Source organism: Perna viridis, chromosome 4 (assembly GCF_037379345.1).
Source record: "Perna viridis isolate PV_CMFRI_1.1 ecotype Kerala chromosome 4, ASM3737934v1, whole genome shotgun sequence".
Lineage (NCBI taxonomy): Eukaryota > Metazoa > Mollusca > Bivalvia > Mytilida > Mytilidae > Perna > Perna viridis.
This window is the reverse complement of record NC_142448.1, coordinates 51777935-51797411: the sequence shown is the minus strand read 5'-3', so window position 1 is coordinate 51797411 and position 19477 is coordinate 51777935. Positions and strand designations below refer to the sequence as shown.

The 19477-nt window shown below is 34.4% G+C and overlaps 2 protein-coding genes across 3 annotated transcripts in view; one reads left to right on the top strand and one right to left on the bottom strand.

The window, feature by feature from the left end:
• Window positions 1-1736: 1736 nt before the first annotated feature.
• On the bottom strand, window positions 1737-8118 carry LOC148620470 (uncharacterized). Its single transcript, XM_088581363.1, has 3 exons — window positions 7872-8118; window positions 2916-3828; window positions 1737-2143 (listed from the first exon to the last, which is right to left on the bottom strand). The coding sequence occupies exons 1-3, from the start codon at window positions 7939-7941 to the stop codon at window positions 2044-2046; spliced, it is 1083 nt and encodes a 360-aa protein (XP_088437489.1). The 5' UTR covers window positions 7942-8118; the 3' UTR covers window positions 1737-2043.
• A 2667-nt stretch (window positions 8119-10785) lies between these two features.
• The window catches only part of LOC148620469 (uncharacterized), a 188168-nt gene continuing 179476 nt past the window's right edge, over window positions 10786-19477 (top strand). For both annotated transcript variants that reach the window (XM_088581362.1, XM_088581361.1), the window contains exons 1-5: window positions 10786-10976; window positions 12812-12924; window positions 14799-14873; window positions 16022-16242; window positions 17085-17150. In XM_088581362.1, coding sequence (XP_088437488.1) covers window positions 12852-12924; window positions 14799-14873; window positions 16022-16242; window positions 17085-17150 — 435 coding nt within the window. In that variant the 5' untranslated portion in view covers window positions 10786-10976; window positions 12812-12851. The remainder of the gene's footprint in view (window positions 10977-12811; window positions 12925-14798; window positions 14874-16021; window positions 16243-17084; window positions 17151-19477) is intronic.

The window sequence follows — 19477 nt, the reverse complement described above, 5'->3', positions numbered from 1 at the left end:
TTATCCTTTGCAGTTAATCAAAAACCAACATTCATCTTTGAGTTGAGAAAGGATGCATAGATGAAAATGTTTCAAAAACAAAATTTGTCATGTGCTACTCTCTGCGTGATCTTTACATGGACACCTATTTCGATATGCTGTACACGTAAAATTGAAACCAAATACTGAGGAAGTTTACATGAAGCACTCAAAACCAACAACGTCAAAATAGGAAGCCAAATCCAGTACCGATAAGTTCCACCATAGTGGTAAAAGAGCTATATTAACATAGTTATAATCTTATGGCTCGGCCATATTTTCAACGAATAAGAATGGCGCATGTTTCGGATGATATTTCGTTGCCTTGATTTAATTTTGGTGATTTCGGATGTTTATACACTATTTCCAAGTTGTCTGCAGCGCTTGTAGCATGGTACATGTACTTTGCGATACATGGTTGATTTCACCCTAATGCCAATCCTGGTCATTTAAATGTGTCTGTGTTGTTATTTGACTTCTTGGTTTATTTTGAATAAGTGTCTTCATACTGTTACCGTGGATTTTATCACTTTTGTTGTCGGGGCCTTTCAGAGCTTACTTTAAGGCGTGTTTACAATTGCTGAAGACCTTTTGGTGATTTCTGTAAGTATTTACTATTTTTGTAGAGGGTTATACGATGGTGCATTTTTTGCGTTCCACCACTTCTGTTCCTTTTCCTGGATAGTATGCAATTTTCTTATGGTAAATTGGCTCTCGTTCTCCATCGAGGTCTAATAATTCATGTTGATTCAAATCTTATTTCATGTAAGTTTGTTCTGTTACATATACAATGAGCTTTTGTTGGTTATAAGTAAATAATGCTATAACGAAGATTTGAAATAGCACCACTTTCCTTGTCTCGATATAAATTTGACTCCTTTGGACTGTAAAATACATTTACATTTTACCAAAACACTGATGCTTCATTCCTTGTATTGCATACATTGACTTCCTATTTCGATAGTTTTCGTTTTAAGTACTTCTTGTATACAAGTAATTTAAGGATTAAGATCATCCTATATATAAATATATATGTACTGTAATAAATTCCAATGCTGCTGGTGAGAGGTTAAAGCACGTGTGCAGCATATCGAAATTTGTAATATATATATGATTGGTACTTTTGTATAACTTATTTTACAAAATCGTTTTCGTTGTCGACTTAAAGCTAGATTCTAACTGATCTGTCCATTGTCGTGTGTACTCGGTGGCTTGAATACAACACACTATACCAGTGGATTTAATAGATAAACTGAACAAAAAAAATATGAAGTGCCTTGTGCGTCTCTAGTTTCGGACGCAAGTTCTCAGTTTTTGCAACTTTAACTACTGATTTTCCCAGATAAATACAGGACCAATGTACTAGTCGTGCACGTGCATTACCAACCGAGGTAGTGTTGAAACAAGACCATAGTTTCCCCGTAACAAAAAATTGTCCCGTCTACCATGCATGGCAACCCACCCAAAATCAATACATATACACATGACGCTTGCTGAGGTACTCGAAAGAAGGCGCCCATCCAAAACAGAAATCGACCTCCCAAGACGACATCATTATTTCGACTACCCAATGATTTGAACGGAGGTTTCTTCTTGTCCATCGAAAATATGAAACCAAAGGAAAATGTTACTGTTTGCATCGATGGTGTTGACGTAATTATACTTTCATCCCCTACAAACAAGCAATAAAAATATATCGTCGAAAATGTGAAACCAAATCAAAAGCAAATTTTTATTGGCTAATTAAGTTCTTGTATGAACTATACCAAGTTAATTGTCAAGAGAAAGAAGCGATATGCATCCTATCTTTATCGTACGGCGGGACTGCGTTCTTTATGTAATGACCTAAAATTTATCATTGTTGGCACAATAACAGGGTTCCTTTGCAGATATGGTGTGTAAAACATGATTGCGATAATCAATTTGTCCCAGATCAGGATTAAATTCTTCCTATTGAAATTCCGACGATTTTTTTCATATGTCATAATTCGTATCTATGTCAATTTATCTTTAAGAGTAGATTACTCATTGTCCATATATCCCCATTTTGATTCCATCGTCGTCGGTGTAACGTTTGTATGCCACAGAAGATGACGTCAAGGAAGCCCATCTTATACTATGTCTCCTGAAAGAATAAAATACAAAGTAGTTGATCGCACCAACAATGTACTGGGAGAGAGTAATCAAGGGAACCAAGGTTATAGTGGTAATCAAAAGAATGTAATCCAGGGACAAAGACCAGACATGGAAAACAGACATACACAACAAAGAACATAAAGTAACTAAAATCACACATACAAAGTAACAAAAGCAAATGAGCAACTCGGACTCCATTAAAAACTGGGAGCATGGACCAGGTGCACCGGTAGGGTAAGCGTCCTCTGCTTTTCTAGAAACACCCGCCGAGTTGCTCGGGGAGGGAGGATTACTTTTGCTCCCCAGTGGCGGATCCAGAGGGTTGGGTGCAGGGGTTGGCACCCACTTTTTATTGGGAAATTTGTTATTTTCATATGTTAAATTGACAGAAAATGGTAAATAATGTCCTTTCACTCCCTTTTTCTGCAGAACCTCGCTTGGACCCCTCCTTTTCTGGATCCGCCCCCACCCCGAATGTCAAAGGAATGATAATATTTGCCCCACCCTTTTTGCTTCTTCTTGATATTATTTTAGACTCTGCATGCCTCGCAGGGATAGCATTATTTGTCAAACGGCATTGGTTCTGTTCATAATGCACCTGTAAATGACATGGTATATCCCTGATGTCTTGGCCAGCTGGAATGTGCGCTAAGCGAGAGCAAAATTCTAGTATTTAAGTATATTTTGTGAAAAATAAAGAACATATGGCTTGTCTCAATTATTATTTAAAGGAAGAGTGCTTTCCAATCTTAAATACTTACCTCTTGTATATAATGACTCCTACGGCTGCAATTGCTACTAATGCCACTATGATAAAAATTGCCAAGGCGGCTTTCCCCCCTTCGCTCAATCCAGTAGATTTCCCTTGTCCGCCTCGTTGTGGAATGGTAACCGGTGCTGTACTGGAATCACTCGTCCGTGAACGTGTTGTAATATCAGTGACAGAAGAGGACATTGAACTGACGGACGAGCTCCTTGTCGGCAGTACTAATGAGGATGATGTCATTACAGAAGAGGTCGTGGTTGACGATGTTTCTGATACTATCGATGTCGTAACGGAAACGGAAGTACTTAAGAACGAAGACGATATGGTTTCTAAAGGTATATTTAAAGTTTCCGTTCTCGCCAAAAAAGAACTTACTAAGGACAGAGAGTGAATTGATGATTCTTTTTCTACATTTGAGCTCAAGGCGCTCGATGAAAACAACGATAACGATATTGATGAAGCCTCTAGCAGCAGTGTCGATACACTAGTTGATTCACTATTAATCAATGAGAAGGAATCGTACAAAATCGACGATGATGAAGTCGGATTAATACTTTTCGTGTCATCACTATTTGGTTCTGATGTATCTTGAGATGGTGTTGACGTTGTCGCTACATTATCATTTACCGTAGAGTTGTTTGTCGTCGGAGAATCTGTCATCGATATAACTGTCGACGTTGATGTACTACCGCTGTTGACAGAAGATGGGAGTATCGTTTTTGCAGATGACACAGAAGTCGTGGGAGTGGAGTCAGTACCTGTCGGATATGCAGTTGATGGGTCTAATAAAACAAAACGTGTTGTTGATGTTGAAATGGACTGGTATGCCGTTGATGTTGGAATGGACTGGTATGCCGTTGATGTTACTGCTTGCACCGATGGTGTTGACGTAATTATACTTTTATCCCCTACAAACAAGCAATAAAATATATTGTCGAAAATGTGAAACCAAACTAAAATGTTACTGTTTGTACCAGTGGTGTTGATGTGATTATACTTTCATCCCCTACAAACAAGCAATAAAAATACATTGTCGATATATCTTTAAATTGTTTTGTCTGAAAAAAAATGAAATTTATTTGGTCAATCGACAAAGCATAATTCAGAGACGACAGGGTCAGTTCCAGTGGTTTAAAAAATATGAGAGTAGGAAATTCAAATATGCTTTTAAAAGTGCATCCAAAATGAGTCAATAGGTTCTCAATGAAAATAAATGTAAAGTATAGTAGGTCCTGGACCTAAACACACGAAGTATCAATGGTCCCGCAGGTTATACCCGAATCCTTGTACCAATGCTTCCAGATGTGATCCAGAATTTGCTTATTTTTGCCAAAATTATGTACGAAATTAACAAAAAGTTTGCTACAAAGGGGGTGGTAAAACTCCGGAACACCCTTGGATCCGCACAATGTTGACAATCGTTAAAGCGACAAACAAAAGCAGACAAAAACAAAAAACCCATAAAAGCCCTGCAACAAATAAAATTTACACGATGACGGCAGATATCACATGCGCACCATCTGACAAATTAAACTTGAACATAGACTAAGTGCACTGGTAAGGGAAACTGGAATCCCCGTCAATTTACTCCTGATATATAAAAGCATAAAATAAAAACATGTTAAAATATTTACATAATGAAACAAACTTTTAAAATATCTCTGGTGAGTATTATACATTTTCGTATACTAAAAAAAATTTGTTTCGCATAATACGCATTTTTTTAAATTGTCTACGGAAACGAGCTTAATAGCCTTTCGTACAGATCTAATAAAACTCAAATGTACTTTAAAAAAGTTCAATCATTGTTTGACATTTCAGGACAATGTATACGAGAGAATTATCAGAAGGAACGTCAAGATTGTCGAGGCTTTCCAATCCGATCTTGATAAACAGTTTATCGTTTATCTCGTTCCAATTTCTGATAAGACTTTAAGGTTCGTGGCAAACTAAAACTACGTTTTCTGGAAATAGGTTTTAAAATATGACACAAATGGATTATTACTATCATTTTAAATATTATGCCGACAAAATACACAGATGCACCGCTTGGTGATACATTGTATCGCCAACATGACAATGAGCAGCTTGATTCTCGATTGAACTGACGGTGGTGATTATGCGTTTGTTCATACTTATGAGGGTAAAAAAACACGGATATAAATGACGGCTATGACAGATTCTTTTACAAATTCAAACTTTATCGAGACAAGAGCATACAATCAAACAATCCAATCAAACTGAGACATATTAACTTTTCCATACAGTCCCTGTATATCATCATTCTACTGTCTGTCCATAAGACCTTTTGATCATGCAGTCAGTCATGTTTCGGCTTTCATGATTGTGAAAAATTATTCGAAGAGGAAACTCAAGGTTTTGAAAATGTCTTCCGAAAAAACAAGCAGAATGTTTTAACATACTACATGCATACCTTTAAAGCACAATTAGATGTCAACAAAATATAAGATAAATGGTATCATGGTATTGCCCATTCCGGCTTTAGTCACTCTGAAAAAGACATTTTCATATCATTTCTCCTGGATTCACAGATTGCAGGTTACATCAGCAATGCCGGTAAACTATTGTCCTGACTCTGTGCTATAATCACCAGAGAAAGAGGTAGGGTCGCAAGCTACTGTCAGAGTAGTTTCCACAACCACTAGAGGTTGGTGCCATAACCAAGCATTGCTTACAGGTTGATTTACAAGCTATTTTCTGACAGGGTTTCATATCCTAGTGTATGCTCTGACTTAGTATGTTAATCTAGCAGAGCTAGAGGTTGAACGATTTCTTTTCTGACAGGATGCCACACCACACCGGTCAGTGGTAGGGATTAATTGGTTGATAGCTTTTTGGACTATCATAGCACATCAGTGCTAAAGGTAAACTTTTTTCACGATTTCGGTGCCATGCTCCAGCTGTGAAAGAGGTTGCCTGGAAATCTATATTCGTCATTGTTGTCATACTAAAGTTTATTTAGTGCTAGACAGTGTCTTAACACAAGATTGCAAGCGATTGGCTGGCAATGCACTTTTTGATTGGGTGTTTTTTCGATTAGCGCTAGATATTGGATGGTTAACTTTTCTTCACTCTATGTCATAGCACAGATGGAATAGAGGTTGGTTGATGAGCTTTAGCGGATCCAGTGGTGGGTTCCAGGCGTGGGATCCCCTTGTTGGAATTGTTTTGGTAATTTGGCATAGCATTAGGGCAGAAATCAGCAAAAATTACCTGGTCCCAATTTGTTTTTCTGGAACCCCTCCATTTTCAAATCTCACTTTCCATTTCTGAGCTATCATGTGATTCACTCTCTTACTATAGCAATGCTATAAAGGTTTGTTTGGAAGATATTTTCTATTAAATTTCGGAAAAATCGGAATCCCCTCTTTTATTTCCCAAATCAGTGTGCATGCCTATCCTATATCTGTATACATACATATTTCAATATTTTTATGACACCGTTTACATTTTATATTCAAAAGTTTAACGTAAATATTTACGACTATATCATATTTGTTTCAACGCTAAGAAGGGTAATCAAATCATAAAATTTATAGTCATGTTCATTACATTAGGTCTAAATGAGGCTCCGAGAGGGTTTGATGTATTTTTGAATGTTTTGGAAAATATTCGATATTGCATTTGGAATAAAATAGGGAGTAAACTGTATATTATTGGGATGTTAGTAATTTTTTAACATCTTATGTCGGAACTGAACTTCAGGGTTTTTATATAAGTACCAATTGGTTCTCTCTTTACTACGATATGTTTCCTATTTATACATGACGGATTGATCTTAGCCCTGTAAATAAAATATTTGCAGCCTTTGTTTGGGTGCAAGTGAACGTAGTTAATTATACGCTGCATAAACAACAGTTAATGAAATACTTGTACCGTTACATCTTTTTCGCCTTTGATAATTTTGTCAAGAATTGCTCACGATCTATGGGAAAACAATCTAGCTACCGAGATAATCGTCAACTCTAGAAACATACAACCACGCACGTCGATTTTGTACCAACATATGTTGGTATATGTTACAACAGGATCTCATAGTTAAAATCGTAGGAAGTGATAAAAACGACAATTTCCATGTTAAACAAAAAAGTAAAAAAGTTGGCAAAACTTACATCTACTTTAATTTTCAAGAAGGTAATTTTGAGAATAGGATGCAGTAATTAAGGCTTCCTTTGTTCACAAACAAAAACTTATTTGTGCGAGAAAAAAACTTGGACCTATCTTATCATTACAGCATGTAGCTGACCGTAACCTGCCAGCTCAGGGATCTGAAACGCAACCTGCCAGCTCAGGGATCTGAAGCGCAACCTGCCAGCTCAGGGATCTGAACCGCAACCTGCCAGCTCAGGGATCTGAACCGCAACTTGCATTAAAAGTATCATGGGAACGCATACACGGCCTTATCTTATTACACGTGTCTCTTGAAAGAAGAATTATATGTATTAATTAAATGATTGAAAAGACTTGTACATGTAACACATGTATAAGTTTAAGTCAGTATGTAGGCTGTCAGTAATCTCGACAAATCGAAGTAAAACCAAGTCCTGAGATGATATGGTTTCGATATATATCTTTCAAAACATTTCCGAATTTCACCTCGTAAATTCGTACAGTGTAGAATGTATTTAGATAAAGTTTTTTTAAAGTTCAATATGTCTTTATTCTGCTACTGAAACTATGCTTAGTATCCCGTCAAATCTGTGTTGGTGGAGGTCAGATCCCTTAAGGTGACACTTCATTATAAAATTCATATATCAGTTGCACATGACTGTAATTAATTTTGATACGTGAATTAATTATACAAGAGTTCGTGTATTTAGCCTGGCTATTTTTTTCTCACAGAAAGGACATAAAGAATTCTCCAATTATCAAAATAATTTACCAGTCGCCATCTCCCTCTTTAAACAAAGAACTCTAAGATGTAACGTACCTTGTGTAAATGAAATGAAAATATCCACAGATAAAATAAACGTGAGCAAACAAATGCTATCAATCTTCATAATTTTCTATTCTATGTACAAATATACACCGGAAAATCACTATTCTGTTCATTTTTTTTACATCCTTAAATAAAAACTACATTTCTTGTCGAACGTTAAACGTGGCTGGTGCACACCTTTGCGAACTCCTAATTTGAGGTTTTAAGGAACGACTATCTTTTCGAAATACCTTTGACGGTTGGGAAACGACTTATATGAAAAGTCCATATCAGATAAGGTCTTTTACCTGTTCAACTTCATGTATTTACTTTGTGATGTACTTGGTGTTTTACAGGAGAATAAAAGATGTTGTTAAAAGTCGTTTCATAGACGGCAAAATCTGTGACTCTTAATTTGAGGACGACCTCCGTCATCCATATGCGGTAAAACATCATTCGTCTTATATCACAAGATTATGAAGCGTTCCGATTTTAAGGTTCATCAATAAAATGAACAAACAAACACACAACTACACATACTAAAATGATCAAATACAGGGAAATAGTTTCCCCATATACTCCAGCAACCTAAAAGTAAACTGGTAGTGAAAACGAAACAACACATACAGAGGTCAGACATTCCTGACATGGGACAGGCGCAAAAAAAAAAAAAAAAAAAAAAAAACCACAAACAAAAACACAAAAAAATGCGGCGGGGTTTAAGTACTCTGACTTGACCACAACCCCCTTAACAGTTTACTTCTAAAAAAATCACCCAGCCGTGGTAAAATTTTACATTCTTCACCCGGATACGGTTGCTTGTTTGTTTTGCACGTTTGGACGGATCCTAGAATCATCCGGCTCCACTGTCGCCAAAGATTTAAATAGTAAATTTCATTTTACTGTAGGTAGTTGCTTATTCATATTGTACATCTTTTGACAGCAAGTACTGCACGCTTTATTTCAATAAAAGTGTAAAAGTCAAATTTTGATTATTATATTCATATCCATTGCCTTGCAGTCTCTGAAAACATAAACGGAAAAGAACTCGCTTACGCCAAGTGAGAAAAGGACTCCTTTTTGTCGTAAATGGTCGAAATTGATAGTCACGAAAATGGGAGATGTGGTATGATTGTCAATGAGATAGTCATCCACCAAATACCAAGCAACGAACAATACGGTCTTCAATCATGATGGACACAACCCATACCATAAAGCAAGCTGTAGAAAGCCCCAAAATAAATGAAGTGGAACTATTAATAAAAGCCGAAAATCGATCTAATCTATATGGTAAAAACACAAAACGAATAACAAAGAATTTAAATAAAACAGCAACCACTGAATTACAGTTTCCTGGCTTGGGACAGGTACATGTGGCGGGGGTTAAACATGTTTGTGAGCGCTCACCCTTCCTATGACCTAGAAGTTAGTAAATTACTGCTACCTATACTGACAAATCTTTCCGCAAACCCTTTTAAAACATTGGGGGAATATTCATTTTAAAAAGGGGGATTCCAAGGTATTATTTTTGCCTGAATTTTGCACGAAATTAATCAAATTTTCCAACAAAATTCCGAATCTGACCCTGAAACACCTGGATACCTCCATTGCAATTATCTTAACTTTGCAAGGTATAAGATGTATTTCTATTGAAACATAAAATTTTGCAAAATGCATCTTCTGCGAAGGTTTAAAATGAACAGAACTCTACTCTTTATCGGTAACTGCTCAACTCACCGATCCTCTTCACAGATCAGGGCTCCTTTGTCAACTGGTGCCGGTCCGTGATATTGTGATGATGCTCATCGTTCACAGTGTAATTCTTCTTGTAGTAACCTTAGGGGCGTCGAACCAGTCTTTTTTCATTCATATTTCGTACCTTATATTTCGGAATCCAAGCTCGATTTCTGAATGGTTTTTAGCAAGGTTGAAAATATGTACGTACTCTTGTAAAGGTTTCAGAACCAAAAAAATATTCCTTGAATTGTCTAAGATTGACCAAAGGGTCTCATCATTTGTGGTTTTTATACCACCACTTTGAGGGAGGTTTATATGGTGATTATAGTGTCCGTCTGTTCGTTCGTGTGTCCAATTTTTTTTTACAGTTTTCTTTGTAACTACTATAGCCAAAGCCACTTGATATTTTGACAAGAGCTTTATATAGGTATACCTTATTATGGGAATTGATTTCAGACTGGTTACTTTATGAGCATCGATATATCCTTCAATGGGTTTTACTGGCAATTGGTAAATATATTTTTGATCAAGAAAGTTATTAATTTTATACCAAAGTGCGATTATGTGACTATGTGATTATCGGGATCCAATTTCCTATGAGGGTCTCACCAAAATGAAGTTGCAGAGATATTCAATCAAACATTTACCAAGTCAACTTGCAACTGTCTTTTCGGAAATGTTTCGAAAACAAGCACTTGTATTAATCACATTTTTAAGAATGTTCCGAGAGTTGTCTTGCGAAAAAAATCCTGTTTTTTTAGTAAAAGTAACCAGGCAATGTTGGCTCTAATCTACCAACCGGAAGACACTCAACCCCAATCAAGATGGACCCCAGAAGCTACCTAGCCAATATTTACGGTCTCAACACCAGGAAAACCAGGCAAAAAAGAAATCTTGAGCTTTTAATAAATTAACTGAGGCATTCTATATTTGAAACACTTAAACTAAAAGAAAAGAGAAGAATTTAACAAATGAAAAAATGATACATTAGCCTTTAAGTTTGGTATGCGATTTAAAGTAAAAATTGGTTTTTAGCTAAAGCATTTACGGAAAAGAGCGGAGATGCCCGATCAAAGATCGAATTTGATTGGATGTTATTTTAAGATTTTCACATGGCGATTCTTTTGAAGTTGAATGAATCTTGCAGAACCGGTTTTACAGTTATGGTTCTATTTATGGATCGCAAAACATTAGCAACAGTACGGCATTTTCCCTTTAAACCTAGGGTTAGGCATTCATGCTACCTGAAACAGACGAATTCAATTGCAGGTGTGGTAAAGGTCCCCAACTTCAAAACTGAGGGATCTTACCAAAAAAAGTGGGCTAATTTTGTTTCGGTTAGAAACTTTAATTTATTTTCATCTGGATTGCATTGTGCAGGTATGAACTTATCTGTTGAATTGATTTTACGCATTTGCTAACAGAAATGTACACGTTTGTATTTGTTTTAGCATATTTGGCATTAGATAATGCATGTTTGCGCTTTGAAATACAATTATATATATTTTGTACATGAAGCTTTCATAATATTTTTTTACAATGTTCAATTTGTATTTTCTTCTCACAGAAAAGATGTTCATTGCCAAATTTTTATATTCTAGTTTTGTCCTTTTTATGTCTTTAAAATGATTTTAAAAATGTACATTCACTGCAATGTGCATGCACAAAAAAAAATGTGAATACAGTATATGTTCATGTATTGTAAAGCAAAAATGAGATTTTATGCATTGAATTTTCATTCTCATTACTTTTAATCCTGTAATTGAAGTGCTAGACATTTAAATTCTTGATTAAAAGTAATATAAACTGTTTTTATTACACTGTATAAAATGTATTTAAAAATATCCTTTGGATAAATGTACATGTACATTGTAAGTCCAATAAGTTGAACTGTATAGTCTAGACTGTACAATGTATAAAAGTTTTGTTCATTTTCTTATGTGCTTTAAAGTGTTAAAGATATGCTTACTTACAATGTATGTACATTGTACATGCACACGTAATTTTGAAAGCATTACTGAAAAACAGCGTATACATGTACAATTGTTAGTCACATAAAGTACATGTACAGTAGTTGATCACTTTGCACTGCAATTTTGATTTGACAAATTTTACAAGAGTTACAAAATGTACATGTATGGCATTTTGGCACTTCAACATTTTTTGCAGCAGTGGGAGACATTTGGTTATTCGCAACAATCTTGTTTCCTGTAGTTTGCCAATTTTTGTAATTAAACTAAGGTAGAAGCCTCAGAAATGTTGTATGATTTTGGGTTTTGGATTTTGATTGGATAAAAGCAAATAACTTAAGCTGCAAAATGCGAATAAGGATGATACATAGATACTGCCGTTGATTAAAATATTTGACTGAACAATTTGCAAATGACAAAGGAAAATCATCCACCAATGAGAATGATGTTGAGTCTAATATAGCGCTTTTTAACAATTTCACCTGAATGTTGTGACAAAGATAGTTCAATCGTGCCACTGGTCAGTGTGTACATTTGACCAGGACCCCAAGACAAAAATAGATTTTACCTAGTAACCATGGAATGATTTCCAAAAAAGTTCAAAGAAATATACATGTAGTTCGATACCAAGATAAATTTATTTCCCCATGATAAACAAAAATTGTAGATAAGCAAAATTGTACAAAAATATTATAAGCTCCCGTAACCATCTATGATTATTTAGAAAGTCAGTAGATCAACAGAATCTAATGACTATCTAAATAACCATAGACAGTAACTGGGGGTTTATAACTTATAATATTAATTGTATTGTCTCTTTTCCAGTAAATCTCCACCATTTCTTTATTAGGACTTCCTTTATTTGAACCATTAATAAAACCTTAGTACATGTAATTGGAAGACTGGGGTTGTACATGTACATGTAATACATGAAATAATAACATTGTGCATAAAGTATATATTGCAAAAAATATTAGAACGAAAAATATACTTTTAAGAAATATGGTCCATAAAAAGGTAGAATTTATAAATTTGCCATTTGTGAAGACCTTGAAGTCATCATAATGCCTGTTAATTGCATCTACATGTGCATGCACATGTATTAAATAAATGTACAATGTACATGTATAAATACTACACTGCATGTATGTAAATCGAAAAATGTCTTTGAAGAAATAAATTACAGTGTATGATGAATAATCTAGTACTTGTACATAGTAGTTTAGTTAACTTTATTTTTTTTAGGTAGCAGGGGACAAAATACCCCATTTGACTACCAGGGAACATGGTGGCCTACAGCCTGTACCTCTTGATCGTACTTGTGTTGGTAGTAGGATGTGCATTGGCTCAAAATGATGGTAATTACTTAGGCTAATGGATTGTCTCCTTTTTAGAATGTGTGTCCCTAAATGTTTTTAAATGGTTTGACTGCTTATACCACACAATTAAATACTTTTTTATACGTGTATATGTAGATGTTTGTAAAATAAGTTTACCCTAATCGATTGATAAATGCTTATCATACAGTGGAATGTCCACATGAACGATATGTACATGTACATGTAAAAAATAGACTGCAAGAGGACATACAATTTTCTACATGTATGCCTTCAAAGCATCAATGACAGATCCAAGGGAGAGATTACTAGGGTTGGAATTCCCCCTTTTTTTGTTAGAAATTTTGTTAATTATGTGCAAAAATGATCAAATAACAGCCTGAAACCTCACTTTTTTGTTTTTGATGATTTCTGGATTTGCCCCTATTAATGAAATCCTTTTTACCAATTTTAGTATTTTAAATTTAAACTCTTAAATAATTCATGATTTTTTTACTTACACTTACTGCCCAAAAAAATAATGTATGTTTTCCTAAACGAAAGTGAACGAAGTAGTTTACTGAAAAAGTCTGACAATATCACTGATAACTGTGTGGAAAAAAGAATGGATATGATGAAATGCAACCAATGCACCAACTTATAACCTTAATCCAAAATAGTATATACATTGTACTTTCAGAGGTCACCAAAAGCTCTTCAACAAGTGTAAACACACCTAGTTCAAATTCTTTCTATCTTTGGTAGTTGCTATGGGAAAAACTATGCATTGTACTATAGCAGTCTTGTGTATTTAGTTACAATGTAATTTTTGAAGTGATCATAAAATGATAATATACATGATGATGAAGTTTATTTTAAGTGTTATTTGATATTTACAATGTACATTTATACATGTACATGTAGTGTGCAGGTACATGTACAATGTACCTGTGCAGTAAGATATACATGTACATGTATAGTTTGAAATTCTGTGAGATTCCTTCAATGTAGGGCTTAAATTAAATCCTTATTTGAAGTAAATTGACTTCTTGCAGTAAAAAACATTCCAGTGATTGGGATTAGAGGGGCCATTCACTTTTTATCACATTCCTGCTGAAAATGTCCTATTGAATTCCAGTGATTGGGATTAGAGGGGCCATTCACTTTTTATCAAATTCGTGCTGAAAATGTCCTATTGAATTCAGAATTTTTTATTGAAACGGTTAAAGAATGGCCCATTGAAATTCTCAAGATCATTCAAAATAACCCATGCAAACAAAGTTTGGGGCAGGATTCACTCAGTCTGTTGGTCTATCAATCTGTTTATCTGTCAACATATTTTACAAGCAACATCTCACGAACCAGTCAATAGATTTGATTCAATTTTATACATGAAGGAAGAAGAAGCATCATACAATGTATGTATGATGTAGATGTGCCTGAAGGAAGATGATTTATTTCCAAACCCTGCAACTCTGCTTGAGCTATCGGACTGATATTTATGACATTTTATAGAGAGTTTAGATACCATACATTTTTATGTATATGTGCATGAATTTTAAATTAATAATTGTCCAAGGCCTGCAATAGTAGATAATCCAACTAAGGGGTTTTGACATACATTGTAATTTGAGATACTCATAGCTCAGCTCATTCTGGAGCTGAGACAATCCAATATACATACATGTATACAGATTTAACATGTTTCATTTCTCTTGATAGAGATGGGAAGGGTAATCTCTTTGTAAGCTAGCTCACAATAATTTAACATTTTAAGTAAATAGGAGGGCTACTTAGATTGAAGAAGCTACATAATACACCATCCCTGCCCACAGTTAGAAAACTTCATATACATGTAAACTGGTCCATTTATACTGATATGATGATACATTGTAAATTTGTCTTCTCTTTTCTAGTTTGTCAGTCTCCAGCAGCTCAATCAGGAGGTACACCAACAATCAAAGTGAACATTTCGGAAGCCACTCAAGCAGGTTGGTACCAGAGTAAGGGAGTAATCAAGCAGGTTGGTACCAGAGTAAGATAGTAATCAAGCTGGTTGGTACCAGAGTAAGGGAAGTAATCAAGCAGGTTGGTACCAGAATAAGGGAGTAATCAAGCAGGTTGGTACCAGAGGTGTGGTAAGGGAGTCATCAAGGGAACCAAGGTTATACATGTAGCTGAAATCAAAAGAAAATGTCAATCAAATAGTGATATAGATCTCTGATAAGCCATGTTGATCACATTCAATTAATATTAAGGAACACAGATTGAAAACACAGATATGCAATTTTTGCCCCTAGAGACTCCTATATTTGCCAAAAAAACAGTTTAAATATGTGAAAAATGAAAAATGGTGCAAAATCACAATTTCTATTATAAATACAAAGTAGACAACATCCTGACAACTAAAAAAATGATTTGTTTTGTGATGTCAACAACAAAAAGTTATATTCAGTGTGATTTTTTACTCGGAAGTCATGTGACTTCTGAGTTTTAAAACCATCTGATGTCAACCCAAATAACTTCCGGTTGATAACCGCCTTAAAGTACTTCCACTGCGAAAGAGATCTGGCGAATGAATGTTAAAAGGTATCAAATTGATTATATCGTATCAATACATTGCATGTTTTACAGTCTACGATAGAAATTATATTTTATATAATTGATTGTCAATGAAAAATTCAAATACTTACATAGAAGTTGGAACTATATTTTTTAATGTCTTTGATATCTATATATGGATTCCATGTGATTGGCTACGTTTCAAACTAAAAATAGGTTGTCAAGATAACACATTGAGAAAGAAAATAAAAAACGAAATGAAACGAAATTAAAAAAAAAGAAAAGGAAATTTAAATTGAAATTTTGAATAATCAGTATTGTGTGGATGTGTAATTCTAGTAGTGATGAAAGCCCTGATCCCTTTGTAAATGATAAATCTTTTTTGAAAAACAGAAAGAACAAATTACCATCAGCGGATTATAAAGTTTTTAAAATACCTATAGATATATCATGACTTCTGAGGTTCAACACCATCGGCGCTTTGATTAAATTCATTTAGTGCTATAGAATTTTATATATTTTATACAATACATTAAATTAAACCATATAATTATACCCTTTTTTTTTCTTATTTTAGATATTATTGCGAACCCTGACAAATATTTAGCTGATACTCAAATTAATGGAGTTCTTAATGGCACCGATTCTGGAAGTGCTATAAGGCTTGAAATTATGACTGCAGGGTCTAGTATTGATCTGTTATCGCTCTTCAGGTTAGAGTCACGTCCACTAGCTCAGGAGGAAAATGGATTTCGTGTGAGAACTTTCATACGACTAATTAGTCCTCTGGATAGAGATGTAAGTATCTTGTAATGATGTAATAATTGAAATAATGATAGTTATAAAACCTTTTATTTTTCAAGGCGGTAACACGTAATCTTCCCTGTACACAAATAACTAACAAAAAAATATGTATAAATTGTGGCAAATATGATGGCATTTCAGAAAGTAGCCTTTTTTAATACTTCCATTTGTGGACCCAAGAACCCTGAAAAGATGAGCCAGGGCCTAAAGGGGGGAGAGCATCTGAACTGATTTTCAATTTTCACTACATAAACAACAAAATTTTCAAAGATTAATAGGGGGTGCACCTGAGGCCCCCTCTTGGATCTGCCTATGACTTCCCACAAAATATGTTAAATCTCTGTCAGTCCTTCCACATCTTTTACAATGCATGCACCACTATAACCTGTCCATTTCTAAAGGGTCTATTTTTGTATCGTTTTACTTTAGGGAGGAGGAGCACTTCGTCCAAACATCATTTGAGGGATTTTTGGTGCAATGCTTGTTAAGTTTTCCCTCCTCAGTTTCATTCTTGTGGGATGTTTTAGTACATCTGTTCATTTTGTTGTGTTTGAAAGCTATCTTAAGGAGGTAGACCTAGGGTAACATATTCAATTTCACCAAAGCCTATCAAGCTTTCTTTTGAAATAGAATGAAATCAGTCCAAGTTACTTTGATGCTTACATGTGATTGATGTAAGGTGGTGAATACAAACTTTCCAATGATTTGTAAAAGTTGTGTCCTTTACCTTAGCTTCACCTCCTTAAGTAAGATTTTTTTTTGCAATACATTTGTAAAACTATTTCCAAAAACTCTGGTTAAGTATATTTTCAAAATGATTTTTTCTGTATTTTCAGGGAATGACGCCTGGAGCCTTTGATGACACAGATCTTATTGAATTTGAGATCAAATGCACACCTTTGGTAAGTTTTGCTCTCATCAAATTTATATGAAGGAAAAAAAAAACAGTTTTGTGTAATGATACATGTATATTGATGTTAATTACCTAGATGCACATCATTTGTTATGTGACTCATCACAGAAAAATCCTTTGTAACCAGATCGCTAATGAACTATCTGTTTCTGAAATATGGACATAATCCCTCAGCAAAAAAATGTGAATGCAGAAATTTTTAAATGGGAAAACCTCTGACAGAAAATCTAAACCTTTTCTCTTGTTAGGTAGAAGGAATTGGCACACTAGTCCCCTAGATCAGCTTTTGAGGGAATGTGTGTCAGATGAGGTAAATGCAGATCTATAGTTTTTGAAAAGGGCTAGATATTTCCAGGCTGTCATTGGTAATTTTTTCCCCTAAAATTCAAAATTTCGATAAAATTGTCAAAATAAAAGGGGGAGGGTTAACTCCAGTGTTCTCCATGGATATCATGATATCACAATATCTTGATTCTTGAAAAGCACACAAGGGATGGTATCCTGATATCAACATTTGTAGTTACTAGAAGTCAAAATTTAACTTGGTCATGTGTTCATCTATGTATTACCTGTGTAAATTGTTTATTTTGGGGTCAGCTGCAGCCTAAAATAACAAGATTCACTGCATCTATGAAGATGAGCATTAAAAATATAATATATATATTTTTACTCCTTGTGCTTCATCATTTATTATCATGCTAGAATGGTTCAGGAGTAAGTACATTTATGTGTGTATTGAGCTTCATGCTTTTAGCTTTTTTTGGTGACTACTGGTGAACCTTGCTACCTCTTGTTTTTGTTTATTGTAGAAGAATTTATTGAAATGTAAATCAATTTTAAGTTAGGAAATAAAATTTATTATTGGGTTGCTAATAATTTCACCTTTCAGGTACTTGTAATTTTTTCATGTTTGAGCAATATTTCTTTCACAACAGTTTTCTCTGTAACTTCTTCTCTCAGGCTTGATATTTTGACAGCAATTTACAAAAGTGTTTCAAATTATTGTATTTGATTTTTGTATGCATTAGGCAACACTAAATTTACAATATATTTTTCTGTTTTTGATGTTTTGTTGGAGCTGATTTCCCCCTAAAATCTATTTTTGAAGAAGCAAGATTGAGAAATCATGATGCAGTAATATTTGAGATAAAACATTTTTTTGGGTGTTTATTTCTTGTTTAAAGTTTTCGTTTAAAATCTCTTAATAGCACAAGATTTTGAAGTATGAATTACGAAAATGATGTATTTTTTCAAAAGTAGATTCAATCTGTGTCCTTTCTTTTCAATTAAATCTGTTTGTTCTCTTTAACTTTTCAGGGGTTGGAAAGTCGAGAGGCTTTGGGGCATTTCTTAACAAATGAATATATTTCTTATCATGAAAAATGGCCCCACAAAATTTCTTTCCAACCACTGAACCTTGAGAAGACAAGTCTTTCAAGGAGTAATTTTAGGTCTAAATAGATGATTCTGGATTTCAAGACATTTTATATAGATAACAAATGTAGAATTTTAACAAAATAACTTACATTCTTCAATTCCTTATGTTCAGTTTTGCATTTACTAAAGTAAAACTGCATAAATTTTGATGATTTCTTCCTTTTATTTTTTGTGCTTATGATTAAATTTTTTTTTTACTTTTAACTTTTTGTGGCTGCTGCCTTTTGTGTAGATGAAGAAACACAATAATCCTATGTGTGTACTGTTGTTGAGCACTATTAACTTAGACATTTTATTTTCTGACTAAAGCTGAATCAATCTCAATTTGGAAGTTAATTTATTATCACAGATACTTCCAAAAAGTTGTGTGTCTGTCTGTCTGTCCATAATGATTTCCAAATGAAGATATTGGTGGATTTTCTTCAAACTTTATGTAGTTATTGAGTGTTATAAAATACAGATCATGATTGAATTTTAGTTTGATTTGGTCATTGACACAAAAGATATGCCAATTTAAATTTTTTATCCCCAAATTTGTTAGATAAAACAATGTGGCAGGGTATCAATGTCCCATTAATTGCCCTTTTTTCATGCTCTTGAAATTATTGAAAGTAGATTGATTTTCAGTAGATGAGTCAGTGTTCAAGGATTTTTCAGAAATTGAGGTTTCCTCTGGAAAAATCCATATAAGATCAACTTTCCCACAGTCAGTGACTGCTTTCCTAACCAAACAAATCCTTACAGCATATGAAGCTTTCAACTTGCCACGGGAAAGTGTAACTAAGTACCTAACTTTCCCTGACCCAAATTTCGCTTGTCCCGGGTAACGGGAAATAGGAATCCTAGAACACCTTGAGGGTTTTTTTTTTTTATTGCTAT